Source organism: Hemitrygon akajei, chromosome 10 (assembly GCF_048418815.1).
Source record: "Hemitrygon akajei chromosome 10, sHemAka1.3, whole genome shotgun sequence".
Lineage (NCBI taxonomy): Eukaryota > Metazoa > Chordata > Chondrichthyes > Myliobatiformes > Dasyatidae > Hemitrygon > Hemitrygon akajei.
The window spans coordinates 166,806,694-166,821,784 of record NC_133133.1 but is presented as its reverse complement, the minus strand read 5'-3'; the positions used below and the strand labels follow the sequence as shown (position 1 = coordinate 166,821,784).

The window sequence follows — 15,091 nt, the reverse complement described above, 5'->3', positions numbered from 1 at the left end:
CAAACGTATATGAGAAATGTTGGAAGGTAAAAATAATTCTCACGTTGTCTTGCTTCCACGCCTTTATTTTAAAACCACGCTTTCTGAAGGCTTTATTCTTTCCACCTGACATGCATACTGGTTCCCAGAGCTGCCAATTTGTAGCTTCAAGCTGAAACTTGCAATCTTCCTAATGGTCCCATTCACACGGAGCATGTGAAGCCCAGGGAACTGATCTGACAGCCCTGCATCACACTCAGCAGCTGGTGCAGCCTCATTCCCTATTTGCAATCAACACTGAGAATTGGTGCTGCTGGCACGTCTCACCTAATGACCTGCAGTGGTTCCCTCTTCCTGCTTTTAATCCAACGAGGAGCAGATTGGCAAGGGCATGTACAGCATTTCTATATGAACAGTGCTTTAAAGAATTTCAGGCTGGGTTCCAAGTCACATGTGGGAACATGGTGAAAAGCAGGGGCAAGTTACTACAGGTTGCTTTGTTGGCACCTAATTGATATTTTATAGCACATGTTCTTCTTATACAATCCATCTACTCATGGGTAATTTTCTTCCACATCACTTCAGTGGCAGACGAGTTCAAAATGGGTCTCTGCAGATTCTGTGTCTGACCACTCCCACTCTGATATGTCCACTTCAACTCCACAGACCACTCCCACTCTGATATGTCTGTCCATGGCCTCCTCTACCTTCGATGGAGCAATACCTTATCTCCCGCCTAGGTAGCCTCCTACCTGCCGGCATGAACATTCAACTCACAGACCTCCGTTGATACCCTCTGCACCCCCCCCCCTTACCCCATCCCTATCTATAATTTTAGTCTGGTTCTCTTTCTCTCTCTTTCCGCCCCTCACTATAATCTCCCCCCAGCCCTACATTTCTTTCTCTTTTATTTCCCATAATTCTCCACCTTCCCCCTATCCAATTTCCCTCCAGCCTATCACTTCCCATCTCTCTACTTCATCCCTCCCCCCACTTCTTATCCCCCCCTCGACTATCCCATGTTACTTCACTCCCGACGAAGAGTTTCGGCCTGAAACGTCGTCACTACCTCATCCCATAGATGCTGTCTGGCCTGCTGAGTTCTGCCAGCATTTTGTGTTTTTAAATATCCTAAGCTTATGCTTTGCACTGAAATAATATCACCATAAATCTCCCATTCCACTCAGATCTAGAACACACTGCACTTCTAGCAAGTCTTGTAATCAGAAACAGGAGAACATGTGCAGATGCTGGAAATTCAACACACACAAAATTCTGGAGAGGACTTTGTGAGCACCGATGAAGGGTCTTGGCCCCAAACGTCGATGGTTTATTCCTTTCCATAGATGCTGTCTGATTTGCTGAGTTCCTCCAACATTTTGTGTGAGGTCCTGTAGCCATCTTGTTAATACTCCAGTTCCCACCTTTGGAGACCCAGTGGATGGAGGAGCACCAGTTGTATTTTTTAGGATGAGAAGCACAGAAAGCGTATTTCCTGAATACATTGGAGAAGTTAATTGATGCTGCTTTCTTAACCTGTGTTAAACACATTTCCAGCCTGCATGCCAGCCAGATTTTCCTGTTAATCAGCTGGGGAATTTGGTGGGGAGAGAATACCAAGTAATTTGATGTATCAGGGAGCAGCAGGCCAGTGGTGTGGGCAGGATGAATCTGAATTCTGGGTACTGATTGAAACATACCAATGGCCTCTGATGTCATTAAAGCCACATCAGAGAAGGTAATGGAGTCAGCAGATCATTGGGTACAACTACACAGAGGCAAAATTTGTAATTATGACTATTATTTCATGGACCCAGCTTCTTTTGTGCCTTCTTTTTGCTTGTTAGAATTCCTGACATAAAGAATTGACACCCCTTCAAACGACTCTAAAATTAATAATTAGAAATTAATTCTCCTGAAATTTGCATCTCCTGAAATCAATCAGAAATTACCCTTGGTAATTTTTGAAGTTACAGAAAGATTGTTACAGTTCAGAAATCATTTTTAAGAATGAAGCAGAGATTTGCTCAGAACAAGAAGTATGATAAATGTGCCCCAAAATACAGTACATAGTACTGCAAGAATTATATAAGAAAACAGCTTGCTTTTGAAGTAGTATTGGTACTTATATCTGTTAATTGCTGCTTATGTATAATGTGCACAATGCCTTCCATGTTGGCACATTTCTTTTTGACTTTCACGTGCTCAATTACTTTCAAATCTTCAAAAATTCATAGTAAATTTATTATCAAAGTACATATATGTCACTAGATACTACCCTGAGATTCATTTTTGTTCGAGCATTGACAGTAAGTACAAAGAAACACAATAGAATCAATAAAAAATGACACAAACACAATAACATAAGTGCACAAGTCAAAAAATTGTGCAAATACAAAAAAAACAAGGATTACATTGTTTAATAGATAAATAAGTCAGAAATAATATTTAGAACATGAATTCTGTGCTTGATTAGATTGTTGCATTTTAAATCGATGCAGTTTTAATAAAAACACAATATTATTTTCTCTTATGTAATAAAAGATCACTCCCATTTAAAATAGATTTTCTCCTTTAATAACTAATCATTAATTAAACAATGTAGTTTTTTTAATGCTTTTGCATCAAGATAGTTGATAATCACCCTATGATTTATGGTGAAGTCTTAATGACAAACTTCACAGGGAAAGAAACTGCTGTAGGATACTGGCAAACTATAGAATATTTAGTTATAAGCTTAACTTCTGAACTTCAAATTAACAAGCACTAAGTCCTCAGCAAAGGAAATATGACGTGAATGCATTACACGTTTGCAATCTATTCTCACTCTGCTGCCCATTATGCTGCTGGCATTTAGTGCAGCAACAACGGTCCTCCATTTCTGGTGACGTTCAGGACTTCCTTCATCATGTCAGTAGCTTCCTCTCAGTTTTCACTACTGTCAGTCATGCAAGTCCCGGGTGCAGACTCAGGAATAGCGTCACACTCAGATGTAGAAGGTTTCTACACTGCTGTTTCTGTAACAATGCTGTTTTACCATTCAGAGGTGTTAGCCCTGAGCTGAACCCCCAAACCTGGAGGATCGGTAGACCACACTTAGTCTGACTTCTACCCTTTGACCTGTTTGGCATGGTTGACCCTACCAAGGTCGTAACATGATTTGCAGGTCAAAAATTTTATTATTTCTCATCCTCTGCATGCCACCTTGGCTGAACAGAGGAGCACTTTCAATAATAGACTAAGACAACTGTGTGTTATATGAGGTCACACTTACCCGCAGTCATTAGGCTCTATAGTGATGACATCCCCCCCCCCCCCCCCCGTTAGACTGTTTGAGGCAACTTATTTTATATTCCTTCTGGTTTTCTTCTATGTAATATTTATATCTGTGCACTTGTAAAATCAATAAAGTATCTATCTGTCTATCTATGAAGCCTGTAGTATGGCATCATATATTTAATCCAAGAAAAGCAATGTAAAATGTATCTTTTGTTTATTTTAGGTGTGCTTCTTTGTAGCTCTTTACTACAATGTTATTATTGGTTGGAGCTTATTTTATTTCTCCAAGTCCTTTCAGCACCCATTGCCCTGGGATCAGTGTCCCTTGGAAAAAAATGGGACCCAGACCTGTGAGTATACAACTATGTTGTGCATATGTAAAATAAAATTCAAAAATGCTGGAAATACTCAGCAGATCAGGCTGAATCTGTGGGGAGGGAAGCAGAGTCAATGTTTCAGATCAGTGGCCCTTCACCAGAGCTGAAAATTAAATATCAGAAGTTTGTAAAGCTGCAGGAAGATTGGCAGAGGGATGTCTCTGATAGACTAAAACCAGGTTGACCAGGGGCATAAGGTTATCTCGTCAATGAGTGAATGGGAAGAGTTAGAGGGGAAGAACATAGACAAAAGAATGTCTACTGCTTCATCCACTGAGTCCTTCCAGCAGATTGTTTGTTGTTGCAGAATTTAATATTGATTCCAGAAGGCTGCATTGTATCCAGGTGGAAGATTAGGTGGTGGTCCTCAAGCTTCTATTGGCTCTCACAATGATGGTAGAGGAGGTCACAGACTGATAGATCAAATTAGGAACAGGACACGTGACCTTCCACCTCTTTCCCTCCAGCGTCCAGGGGCCAACCAGTGTTTCCAGGAGAAGCAGGAGATTCACTTACACATTTACCAGTGCCCCTTGGTGGTATGGTCGTGTAGTGCTTAGCATAATACTTTACATTACCAGCGACCCGGGTTCAATTCCCGCTGCTGTCTAAAAGGAGTTTGTATGTTCTCCCTGTGACTGTGTGGGTTCCCTCCCACAGTCTAAAGGTGTACTGGTTGGTAAGTTAATTGGTTATTGTAAAATTGTTCTGTGATTAGATCAGGAGATTTCTGGGTGGCGTGGCTCGAAGGTCTGGAAGGGCCTATTTCGCGCTCTATCTCAGTAAGCAAAGTAAATTAATATAGTGGGCTGCATTTGCTGCTCACAACGTGGACTCTTCTACATCGGAGAAACCAATGCAGATTGAGTTAGGACATCCTTGTTGAGTCTACTAGGTGAACCAGAACTTACATTGTCTGCCATATTAATTCCTCATCCCACTCTGAGTTGTCTGTGGCCTCCCATAGTGTTCTCAACTCAAACTATTCCCCCTCACACACTGAGCAGATCACCTTGTTTACAGACTATCCCCATAGTTACTCAAGTTTTACATGAGAGACAAATACTTTCTCACCCTTCCTGCAGCTTTATAAACATGTTTTGACTCCTTTTTAGATCTGATGAATGGCCTCTCACCTGAAATGATGGTTATTTTGCTTGCCACAGATGCAACCTGGCCTCCTGATTTCTTCTAGAATTTTCTTCTTTAGTTTCAGAGTGTCAGCATTTGCAATCTTTTTGATTCATCCTTTGCATATGACTCCACATATTGCAACTCAGTGATGGAAATAATGTGATGTCCTTCTGTTTGTCTCAGTTGTCGTTCCTGAATGTGAAAAGAGTTCCGCCACAACCTACTTTTGGTACAGAGAAGCACTGGACATATCTGACTCCATTTCTGAGAGTGGGGGTCTGAACTGGAAGATGAGTATTTGCCTATTCATCGCCTGGTTTATGGTGTGTCTTGCCATGATCAAAGGCATTCAGTCTTCAGGAAAGGTTGGTGGTTCTGTTAACATTACCTGTCATTAATATCTTTAGTAAGGTCATTATCTTTAATTTTGGCTGTTTTACAGTTAGCCAGCATATTTATTTTCTAAACACATTTTAAAATATGAATAATAATGTGTATTTGTTATCAAGCAGCAGGGAAGAGTTTGAACAGTCTATGTGGAGTGAGGGCTCATTCAACCAATGTCAAATCAAAGGTTACATTCATTGTGCTCTTTGTTCTGGCTGTTAAATACATTATTTAGTCTGGAAATTGCATGAATGCAGCCCTTAAAAGGTAGCAATGCAAGCTTTCAACAATAAATTTAAGTGTATTCAAAACTGATTGCCAGCCTGTTTAAGTGTCCCTGTTTGTTATCACTTTTTCTTAAATTATATACCAGACTTGTTTATCCACTATCTTTATCAATAAATACATCATGAAGTAACATAGATGTCTTCTGATATTTCTCTGAAATTCATTTCATAAAGTCAGTGGAATGAACTTCAGAGGCAGGACACGTTGCACTGGACAACACAATTTTTCAAAAGTGCTGCTTCCTCAGAATTTCTTTTTGTTTATGATAGACCACTAGAACCTGAACAGCAATATACTTGCAGACTAATTGTATCATGTAGGAATTTAGAGAAACAAAAAATTAGCTTTTATTGAATACAATGTGTTTAATTGCAAAACAGTGCTGACGGTTTGCAATCGTTCAACTAAGCAAAAAATGTTTTGGTGATAAGTTTTGCTTAAGATTCCAGTTGCCCTGGTTCCGTTTCTCCATGACCACAATGTCCTGGTGAAACCTTTCACAATGCTCATCACTGACAGGGCTAAGCTTTGCAGAAAAGAAGTCTAAATGGTAATGCAAAAATTGAATCTTTAGTGACATGTTGCACTTCATGCTTTTGTATGCTTGAGGCATGTTGCCAACCAGCTACACATAATTTGGTGCTCTGTAATTGCCAAGAAAATTTGCAACAGCATCCTTGAATGCCTTCCATGCAATTTTCTCTGCTTCCACTAGAACTTCATTGAATTGTCTGTCATTGATATCCTGTTTGATTTGTGGACCAACAAAGATGCCTTTCTTAATCTTGGTATCAATTATTCTGACTTGAATTATGAGTTAAAATAACAAATATAGGGGATCTTTTTTAAAAATAGTGCACAATAGGGAAATTTCATATTGGTTTTCATGATCAGCAGCTCAAAATCGATAAGATACATCCAGAAGTATTCAGGAACCAAATCGCTGTTGTCCATTGCAATTCCATACCATGCATTTAGCAAAATTGAATGTAAATCACGCAACAAACAATCTACTGGAGGAAATAGAAGGGCTGAGCAGCAAAGGTAGGAGGAAAGGATTTTTCAAAATTCGAAGCAAGAAAATGTTCAAAGGCTAATTTATTAACAAAGTATGAATCCAACTCTGAGATTCATCTTCTCCAGATAGCCATGAAACAAAGAAAAGCATGGAGATCATTCAAAGGTAAACATCAAACTCACCCTCCCACACACAATAGAATGGTAACACAATCATCAACCCTCAAACCCCCTCCTCCCACTGCACAAAACGTAACAAGAACATAGATAGATAGATAGATAGATAGATAGATACTTTATTCATCCCCATGGGGAAATTCAACTTTTTTCCAATGTCCCATACACTTGTTGTAGCAAAACTAATTACATACAATACTTAACTCAGTAAAAAAATATGATATGCATCTAAATCACTATCTCAAAAAGCATTAATAATAGCTTTTAAAAAGTTCTTAAGTCCTGGCGGTAGAATTGTAAAGCCTAATGGCATTGGGGAGTATTGACCTCTTCATCCTGTCTGAGGAGCATTGCATCGATAGTAACCTGTCGCTGAAACTGCTTCTCTGTCTTTGGATGGTGCTATGTAGAGGATGTTCAGAGTTATCCATAATTGACCGTAGCCTACTCAGCGCCCTTCGCTCAGCTACCGATGTTAAACTCTCCAGTACTTTGCCCACGACAGAGCCCGCCTTCCTTACCAGCTTATTAAGACGTGAGGCGTCCCTCTTCTTAATGCTTCCTCCCCAACACGCCACCACAAAGAAGAGGGCGCTCTCCACAACTGACCTATAGAACATCTTCAGCATCTCACTACAGACATTGAATGACGCCAACCTTCTTAGGAAGTACAGTCGACTCTGTGCCTTCCTGCACAAGGCATCTGTGTTGGCAGTCCAGTCTAGCTTCTCGTCTAACTGTACTCCCAGATACTTGTAGGTCTTAACCTGCTCCACACATTCTCCATTAATGATCACTGGCTCCATATGAGGCCTAGATCTCCTAAAGTCCACCACCATCTCCTTGGTCTTGGTGATATTGAGACGCAGGTCATCAACTCCCATACCCCCTCCCTCCACCAAACAAAACGCAACAAGAACATCGATGCCTAAATCCCCTTCACCCCGCACAAAAAAAAAACAGAGAGGAAGAACGGGTGAAGCATAGAATATAAAAACCATAAGACTGAAGAAGTCCCTAGTCCATAGTCCAATCCATAAACGCAGAACCTTGGTAACATCCTCCAACACCATCGAAAGAGAGAGAGAGACCGCTGGGCATGCAGCCTCCCTCTCTGGCAGCAGAGGGAACCCATCAGTGATCAGAAGGCAGGCAGTTGGCGCAGAGCCCTCCCTCACCTCCTTGATGTTTCAATCTTCCTTGATGCTTCGATTGGCAATTGATGGACGCTTTAGTCGGCAAAAGGAAATAGCCACAGTTTTCTGGGTATCCCTGAGTGAAAAGCAATGTCTACGCAATATATATCCGAAGTTTGCATTTTAATTTTCAGCTGAAGTACTCTCAGATTGAACGAACTAAGTGAAGCTGCTGAGCTAGTTCACTATTTTCCAAGCAAACAAAACTTTGCTGTTCAAACACTTTTCATCGTTGCTCTGATGAGTTGATGGTGTATTCTTGATTTGAACACAATCATATGGAGCTTTTTGAGCAACATAATTTTTGAGCTTGTGTTGTATCTCATTTCTTTGCCATCACCTGCTTGGCAGTTCACATATCTGTTAGAGTTTGAATAAGGATAAATTTTACATGCAGATTTTACCACTAACTTATTGTTTCAGACTCTAACAAAACAGTGCCTGAAAGAGATTTTTTAAACCTGGCTGCAGCTTTGACCCTCTGAGTCGAGATATAATTCCACTCTGCATAGACCTTTCTCTCCATAAGACCATAAGAAGGTTGAGAGGGAAAGTGGATCAGCCAAGATGAAATGGTGGACCAGACTCAGTAGGCTGAATGGCCTAATCCTGCTCCTATCTCTTGTGGTCATAAAAATCTCTTTAGACGCATTCCTCCATAGGAGAGTTCTCTCAACTTGAATGGATATTTCTCTAACCATTTTCCACAGATGTTATTCCCTTCCCTTGCCCACTTACATTAGAGCACCCTGGTGCCTCCTGATGCCAGTTGTATCTATCTTGCCCCCATTTTGGTCCCTAAGTATGTGAAGGGATCAGAATAAGGGTGAGATAGTTTCAGGCTCCACGACCTCCAATTTTCAGCTGTAACTTCTACATAGAATCAGGCTGGGGTAATTAAAACGTTCAAGTGAGTCCAGCTCAGCGCCATTCTTAGATCAAATGGCATTGCAATGTTAGTCACCTAAACTATCCACAGACCATTGAGAGTACAAGTCAGGAGAATTTCATCATAGGATGACCTCAAGGGATCATTAATTCCAGTAGGGAAAATCTGGAAGAAATTCAAATTCGTGATGTTTTGGTATCATTAGAATGCATAGCCTTAAGGGCTTCAAGATACCTGCCGCTAATCAAAATTGCCATGGTTGACATTTTCTGCTCAGTTTGACTTTCACACATTTTAGATTTTGCCATTAAATCCTTGCTCTTTGCCTTGCCAGATTTCTTGCTTTTATAAGTTGGAGGCAGCCTATAAATAGTTGGCTATTTTCACATTGATGCCCAAGTGTCACCATGACAACCAAAGGTAATTGGTTGTCCTGCAAGAATTAAGGGACAAGCAGAGAAGTTGTCCTTCCTTCCACAACAATGTCAGCTGTCATATCTTTACCTCTCTCCCTTACTCCCTCAATGGGATCTATCTCTTCCCCTTAACGGCACTGGGCATTGTTTTTACTTCTGCTGCCAGGATGGTAAGTATGGGGTGAAAATTTGAAATGTTTTGTAGAAGTTTGGGGTTGTGTCCTGCCAAATAAGAAAATGAAAGTTAAGTCCTCTATGTCTCTTCTAATCATGCCACATTTGGGAAACTAAATCAGGGAGAGGCTTTAACATTGGAGTCAGAATCCCCTTGTGGATATATTACATGTATGTTACATGAAGAAGCTTGCTTTGAACTACAGTACAGTGCAAAGGTCTTAGGCACATATATACTGTATAGCTAAGTTGCCTAAGACTTTTGCACAATTCTGTATTTGTCATTGTGGAGCAGAGAGCAAGTGGAGCAAAGAATGTTGGAAATAGCGAAGGTGGAGTGCCATGGGAGGGGTATTGGACAGGTGGCAGAGAAGGAGTGCCAGGGCATGGGGGTGGCACAGGTGCAGACACACCCAGCTCTGAAAAACCAGGCAAGGTCATTTGATTGCAAGCAATTGGTTTATTGACCATTACAGAATGTCTGTGGTGCTTCCCACTCCCTCCCCTCTCCTTTCCCCTTTTCCCAACCATGATTCCCCTCTCCCTGCCCCCTTCCCATCAGGTTTATCATCACTCACATTATCTCTCATGAAATTTGTTTTTTTTTTGTGGCAGCAGTACAGTGCAAAACATAAAATTACTACAGTACTGTATAAAAGATTTAGGCACCCTAGAAAATTACTGTATATTACTTTTGCACAAGACTGCTTGAAGTAGCACATACATATAAGTCTTTTCCACCAGTGTTTATTTAGTCTGTTGATACTGCTGTCTCTGAATTTTGAACATTGGAGATGGTAATTGGTTGTCTGTCATATCCAATGCTGACTGTTTGAAACCAGTGCGGCAGCGTTTCTGAAGAGGAAAAGCTTTTGCACTGGGTCCATATCCAATGATGCCAACACAGCTGAGGTGGCGGTGGATGGCCACGACTTATTCTGTGCCTTGTCACACCCTTCACTCTTCACCTCCTGACTGTTAGATCTTTCTGCTGATCTCATCTGCCCCGTCTGCCAGAGCTGACTTTGCACGCTAGGACAGGCACGGCCCGATCTCAGTGTGATCTGAGGCCCGCCTGCTACCCTCAGTTGGTTCAGTCAGGTAAGGTAGAGAAAAGAACTGTACTTGAAGTTCTGGACACCATAAAGAGATTGATAATGGTTTAGTTCATTATTGTCACATATACCAAGATAGTGAAAAGCTTGTCTTGCATTCTGTTTTTTACAGATCAAATCATTACACAGTGCATTGAGCTAGAATAAGATGAAACAATAACAATATAGGAAAAAGAATAAAAGCTACCAAAAAATTGCAGTGCAGGTAAATGATAAAAGTGGAAGATCGTAGTGAGGTAGATTGTGAGGTTAAGAGCTCCTCTTACCATGCAAGAGCTCCATTCAAGAGAGGCATTACTGAGGCAGAAAGAAATACACAGAAGGAGGTTCGTTCCTGTGACGTGCAGTCCACAAGTCTGCAGTGTTTTTGAGGTCACACGCAGAACAGTTGCTGTACCAAGTCACTACTGTACATCAAGAGAGAATGCTTTCTATAGACATTGGTAAAAATTGGGGGGGGGGGAGATGGAGAAGGGGGAGGTGGGGAGAAGGACAATTGAAGCTGAGATTTTAGGTGAATTGGATTGAAATGGCTTATTATTGTCACATATGCCAAGGTACAGTGAAAAATCTTAGTTCTGTGTGCCATCCATACAAATCATTTCAAAATGTAGGTGCATTCAGGTATTACAAGTGAAAGGCAATAAGAGAATGCAGGATATAGTGTTACAGTTACAGAGAGATTGTTGTGCTGGTAGACAATAAATTGCAAGGGCCATGCTGAGGTAGACTTTGAGATCAAGTGCTCATCTTTAATATACAAAAGGTCCATTCAAGGGCCTTATAACAGGACTGAAACAGTCCTTAAGCCTAGTGGTGCATGTTTTCGAACTGACTGAACATCTCTTCTGCCTGATGGAAGGGGCAAAAAGAGAGAGTGTCTTAAGTGAGAGGGATTCTTGATGATGCTGGTTATTTTTCTGAGGCAGCGAGAAGTGTAGACAGAATCAGTGGTGAGGAGTCTGGTTTGATGATTGATATTTCATTTCCTATTTGGCTGAGGCACAAGGATGTGGAAGAACAACTAATGCTTCCCATATATATTTTTCCCCACAAACGTGCTTGGCTAGAAAATGTGAAATTAGGAAGGGTAATCTTGTACAACTCGATGAATGACTACCAGCAGACAGTTTCCTCATAGGAAGAGACAACTTGGCTGAGAAATGTAACAGTCATCACATAGGTGATAACCTGAACATACACAGCATGAGATATATCAGAAAAAGTATGTGGTCTGAGCAAGGATTTTCTAGCATAATTCCTAGAGGTATATTACCAGGAAGAATAAAGAAACAAATCAAGAGCTCAGCAGACATTTCTGAGATTGGTAATGATAGATTTAACAAAAATGTAGATGATCATTATCTGGATCTTTAGCAGTGACATTGTCAGGCAATTTGCTACCTTGAGAAAGCTGCCTTTTGGGGAAAAATAGTATTTGTATTAATTGTCTTTAAAATCTACAGTTTCAAAGTCTCATTTCCCATTATTAATAAAGAACACATTGGTTCTTTGCCTGTCACTTTAGAGGAAAGATCATTAAACTGCTTACAGAGAGTCATAGAAAAGTACAGCACAGAAACAGGCCCTTCAGCCCATCTAGTCTGTGCAGAAATATTTAAACTACCTACTCCTATTGGCCTGCCTTCCATTCCCCTACCATCCATGTACCTATCCAAACTTCTCTTAAACATTGAAATCAAGCTGACATCCACCATTTGGCAGTTTGTTTGAAACTCTCACAGCCCTTTGAGTGAAGAAGTTTACCCTTGTGTTCCCCCTAATTTGTTTAAATAATATTTGTTAAAAATGATGATTTTTTAAAAACAAAAATGCATATTAACAGATTTTATACCTATATATTAATTTCAGTCATAAATTTTTGGCAAAGGCTGAATATTTATTCACATTGAAGCTCCCATTTTGTTTTGCTCTTGGGAGTTAGGTTCTAATACTGCCAGCATTTTACCCCTCGGAAACACAAATCCTGATTGTTTCCATTTGTTGCCATTAGTAGCAAGAAAGTTCCTCGGCCATCCATCTGTGAAAGCACCCACAGTGAAGCAGGCGAGATGTAAATGAGGTTGGCTCTGAAGCATCCTTGTGTGATCACTGGCTGCTCAGAAATCAGAATTTTAATGATGTGCCATCTGGCCAGTGCACATGAGCCACACAAATGATGCTCACTTAATCCTTCAACATGAGCTGTTCATCTACGCAGAGGAGTTGGATAATTAAGTGGGCACTTCTTGATTAATAATTTCTAAAGACAATAATTTTGTGTAATGATGTGTTCTATCCCCTGCCTTGGCTCGACCTACTCCCAAACCTTGCACAGCAGTTGACCAATTCCATTCCATATACATGTTAGGATTCATAATCATTTATTCATCACATGTACATTGACTTTGTTTGCCCGTTACGCTGCTGGTGTTTGGGGCAGCAGTAAAGGTCCTCCATCTTTGGCAGTGTTCAGGGCTTCCTTCATGTCACAAGTAACTGTGGATCAACTGCCGAAGAAGAATAACCAGATGGCTTGAGTCGCAAAAATAGATTGAAGTGCTTTTATTTACAAGAATAGTGGGAAAACAAAACCCTGGACGTCCACATCAAAACAAGAAAAAGAATGAAAAAAAATACAATATATATACAGCTTGCAATTGTCACCTGTCTAAACAGACTAAACAGAAAAAAAACCCAAAGCCTTGGTAACCCGAGGCTTATAACTGCTAAGCCCCTCCTACTAGACCAACCAAAAGCTAAATAACTCTATTATCTTCCATTTCACACAATCTGAAACTCTACTGCCAGTTCTCACAATAAACACATATACCTCATTATAGGAGTCACCATTTCCCGGTTAAATAACTTAAATAAACCCCAAAACTTTACCACAAGATGAGTAATTAGGTAACATAACCCTTGACCCAGTTAAAGATGGTATCCTCCACCATCAGCACACCTGTGCAGGTTGCTGCTGCCTCTATATCAGACAGCTGTATGCAGCAGCTCTGTTTCAGACCCAGTGACTGTCTAGACGAGAAACTTCAGATTATCATGACACTTCGGCAAAACACTTATTGGAAAGATGAATATGAATAAATTGACCTGAGATAATTAAACTGTGACATAGTGTGTTTCTTTTTTTTTCATACCTATTACTGCTGGGGATGAGTGTAAAATTGTGACTGTTGATTTATTGCGATGTGTGCACTCACCACAGTGACAGAGGGGAATAAAGTGTGTGGCTGACCCTTTGAGTGTTTTACTGAATGGGCCACGTGCCGTCCATAGTCAGTGACGGGCCTTCGTCACACTTCATCATGTCAGTAATTTGCTCTCGGTTTTCACTCCTGTCAGTCATGCAAGTCCCGGGTGGAAGCTCAGGAATACCGTCACACTCAGATGTAGAAGGATTCTTTGTTGCTGTTTCTGCAATAGTCTTGTTTGAGCAGTCAGGGTTGTTAGCCCTGAGCTGAACCCCTAAACTTGGAGGACCAGTGGACCACTCTCAGTCTGTCCTCTACCCTTTGACCTGTTTGACGTGGTGGATCCTACCAAGAGCCAAATCATAAAGCCCCGACTCCAGCCAACATAGCTCTCCAGGTCATTGAGGCACGGAAGCCTCCAAACCCAACAACAAGGTTGTGGTCTTCTTGGGGTTGTGTACATTGAAGTATAGAGTAAAATGCGTTGTATGCATTAACAGCGAACGGAACCTAAGGATGTGCTGGGGGCAGCCCGCAGGTGTTACCACACATTCTGGTGCCAACCTAGCATGCCCATAATCTTCACAGAACAAGACAAACAACATGGAATTTTAAAGTTCAAAGTACATTTATTATTGAAGTATGTATACATTATATAACATTATGTATACAGGTGGCCCCCATTTTTCAAACGTTCACTTTACAACAGCTCGCTGTTACACAAGACCTACATTAGTACCAGTTTTTGCTAACCAAAGAGGATTTTCGCTTCTACGAAAAAAAGAAGCCCGCTTTATATGTGTGTTTACCCCGAGAAAGACTACCATGACTGTGAAGCCTTGTGTGGGCAGTTGTGTGCGCTTGTGTGTACGTGCATATTTTTTTTCTCCAAATTGATTTTGGCTCGCTGTCTTACCGATTTTGCTAAGTGAAACTACACCGTACATACAATATTTCTACTTTATATAGGCTGTATATTTATCATACCATTCCTGCTTTTACTATATGTTCGTGTTATTTTAGGTTTTATGTGTTATTTGGTATGATTTGGTAGGTTATTTTTTGGGTCTGGGAACGCTCAAAAATTTTTCCCATATAAATAAATGGTAATTGCTTCTTCACTTTACAACATTTCAGCTTACAGACGGTTTCATAGGAACGCTCTATCTTCGGATAGCAGGGGAAACCTGTACATTAAGATTCGCCTCCTTACAGGCAGCCACAAAACAACCTGAAAAAGGCCGGCAAACACCCAATATACAAAGGGAAAATAAACAAATCGTGCAAACATTAAAAGCAAGCAAATAGCGTTCAGAACGAAAGTGAGAGCACTGACACAGAGCCACTTCAACTGGAGCAGGCCACGGCTTCAGTTCTCTGTAGAACTGAGCAAACGTCACGGAGAGCAGAACTGGCTTAACCTTTGCTTCTGGTTCCATGAGACCATAAGACAT

The 15,091-nt window shown here is 40.8% G+C and overlaps 1 protein-coding gene across 2 annotated transcripts in view; it reads left to right on the top strand.

Moving 5' to 3' along the window:
• The window catches only part of slc6a15 (solute carrier family 6 member 15), a 53,467-nt gene that overhangs the window by 12,505 nt on the left and 25,871 nt on the right, over positions 1 to 15,091 (top strand). For both annotated transcript variants that reach the window (XM_073059632.1, XM_073059633.1), the window contains exons 4-5: positions 3,482 to 3,608; positions 4,953 to 5,134. In XM_073059632.1, coding sequence (XP_072915733.1) covers positions 3,482 to 3,608; positions 4,953 to 5,134 — 309 coding nt within the window. The remainder of the gene's footprint in view (positions 1 to 3,481; positions 3,609 to 4,952; positions 5,135 to 15,091) is intronic.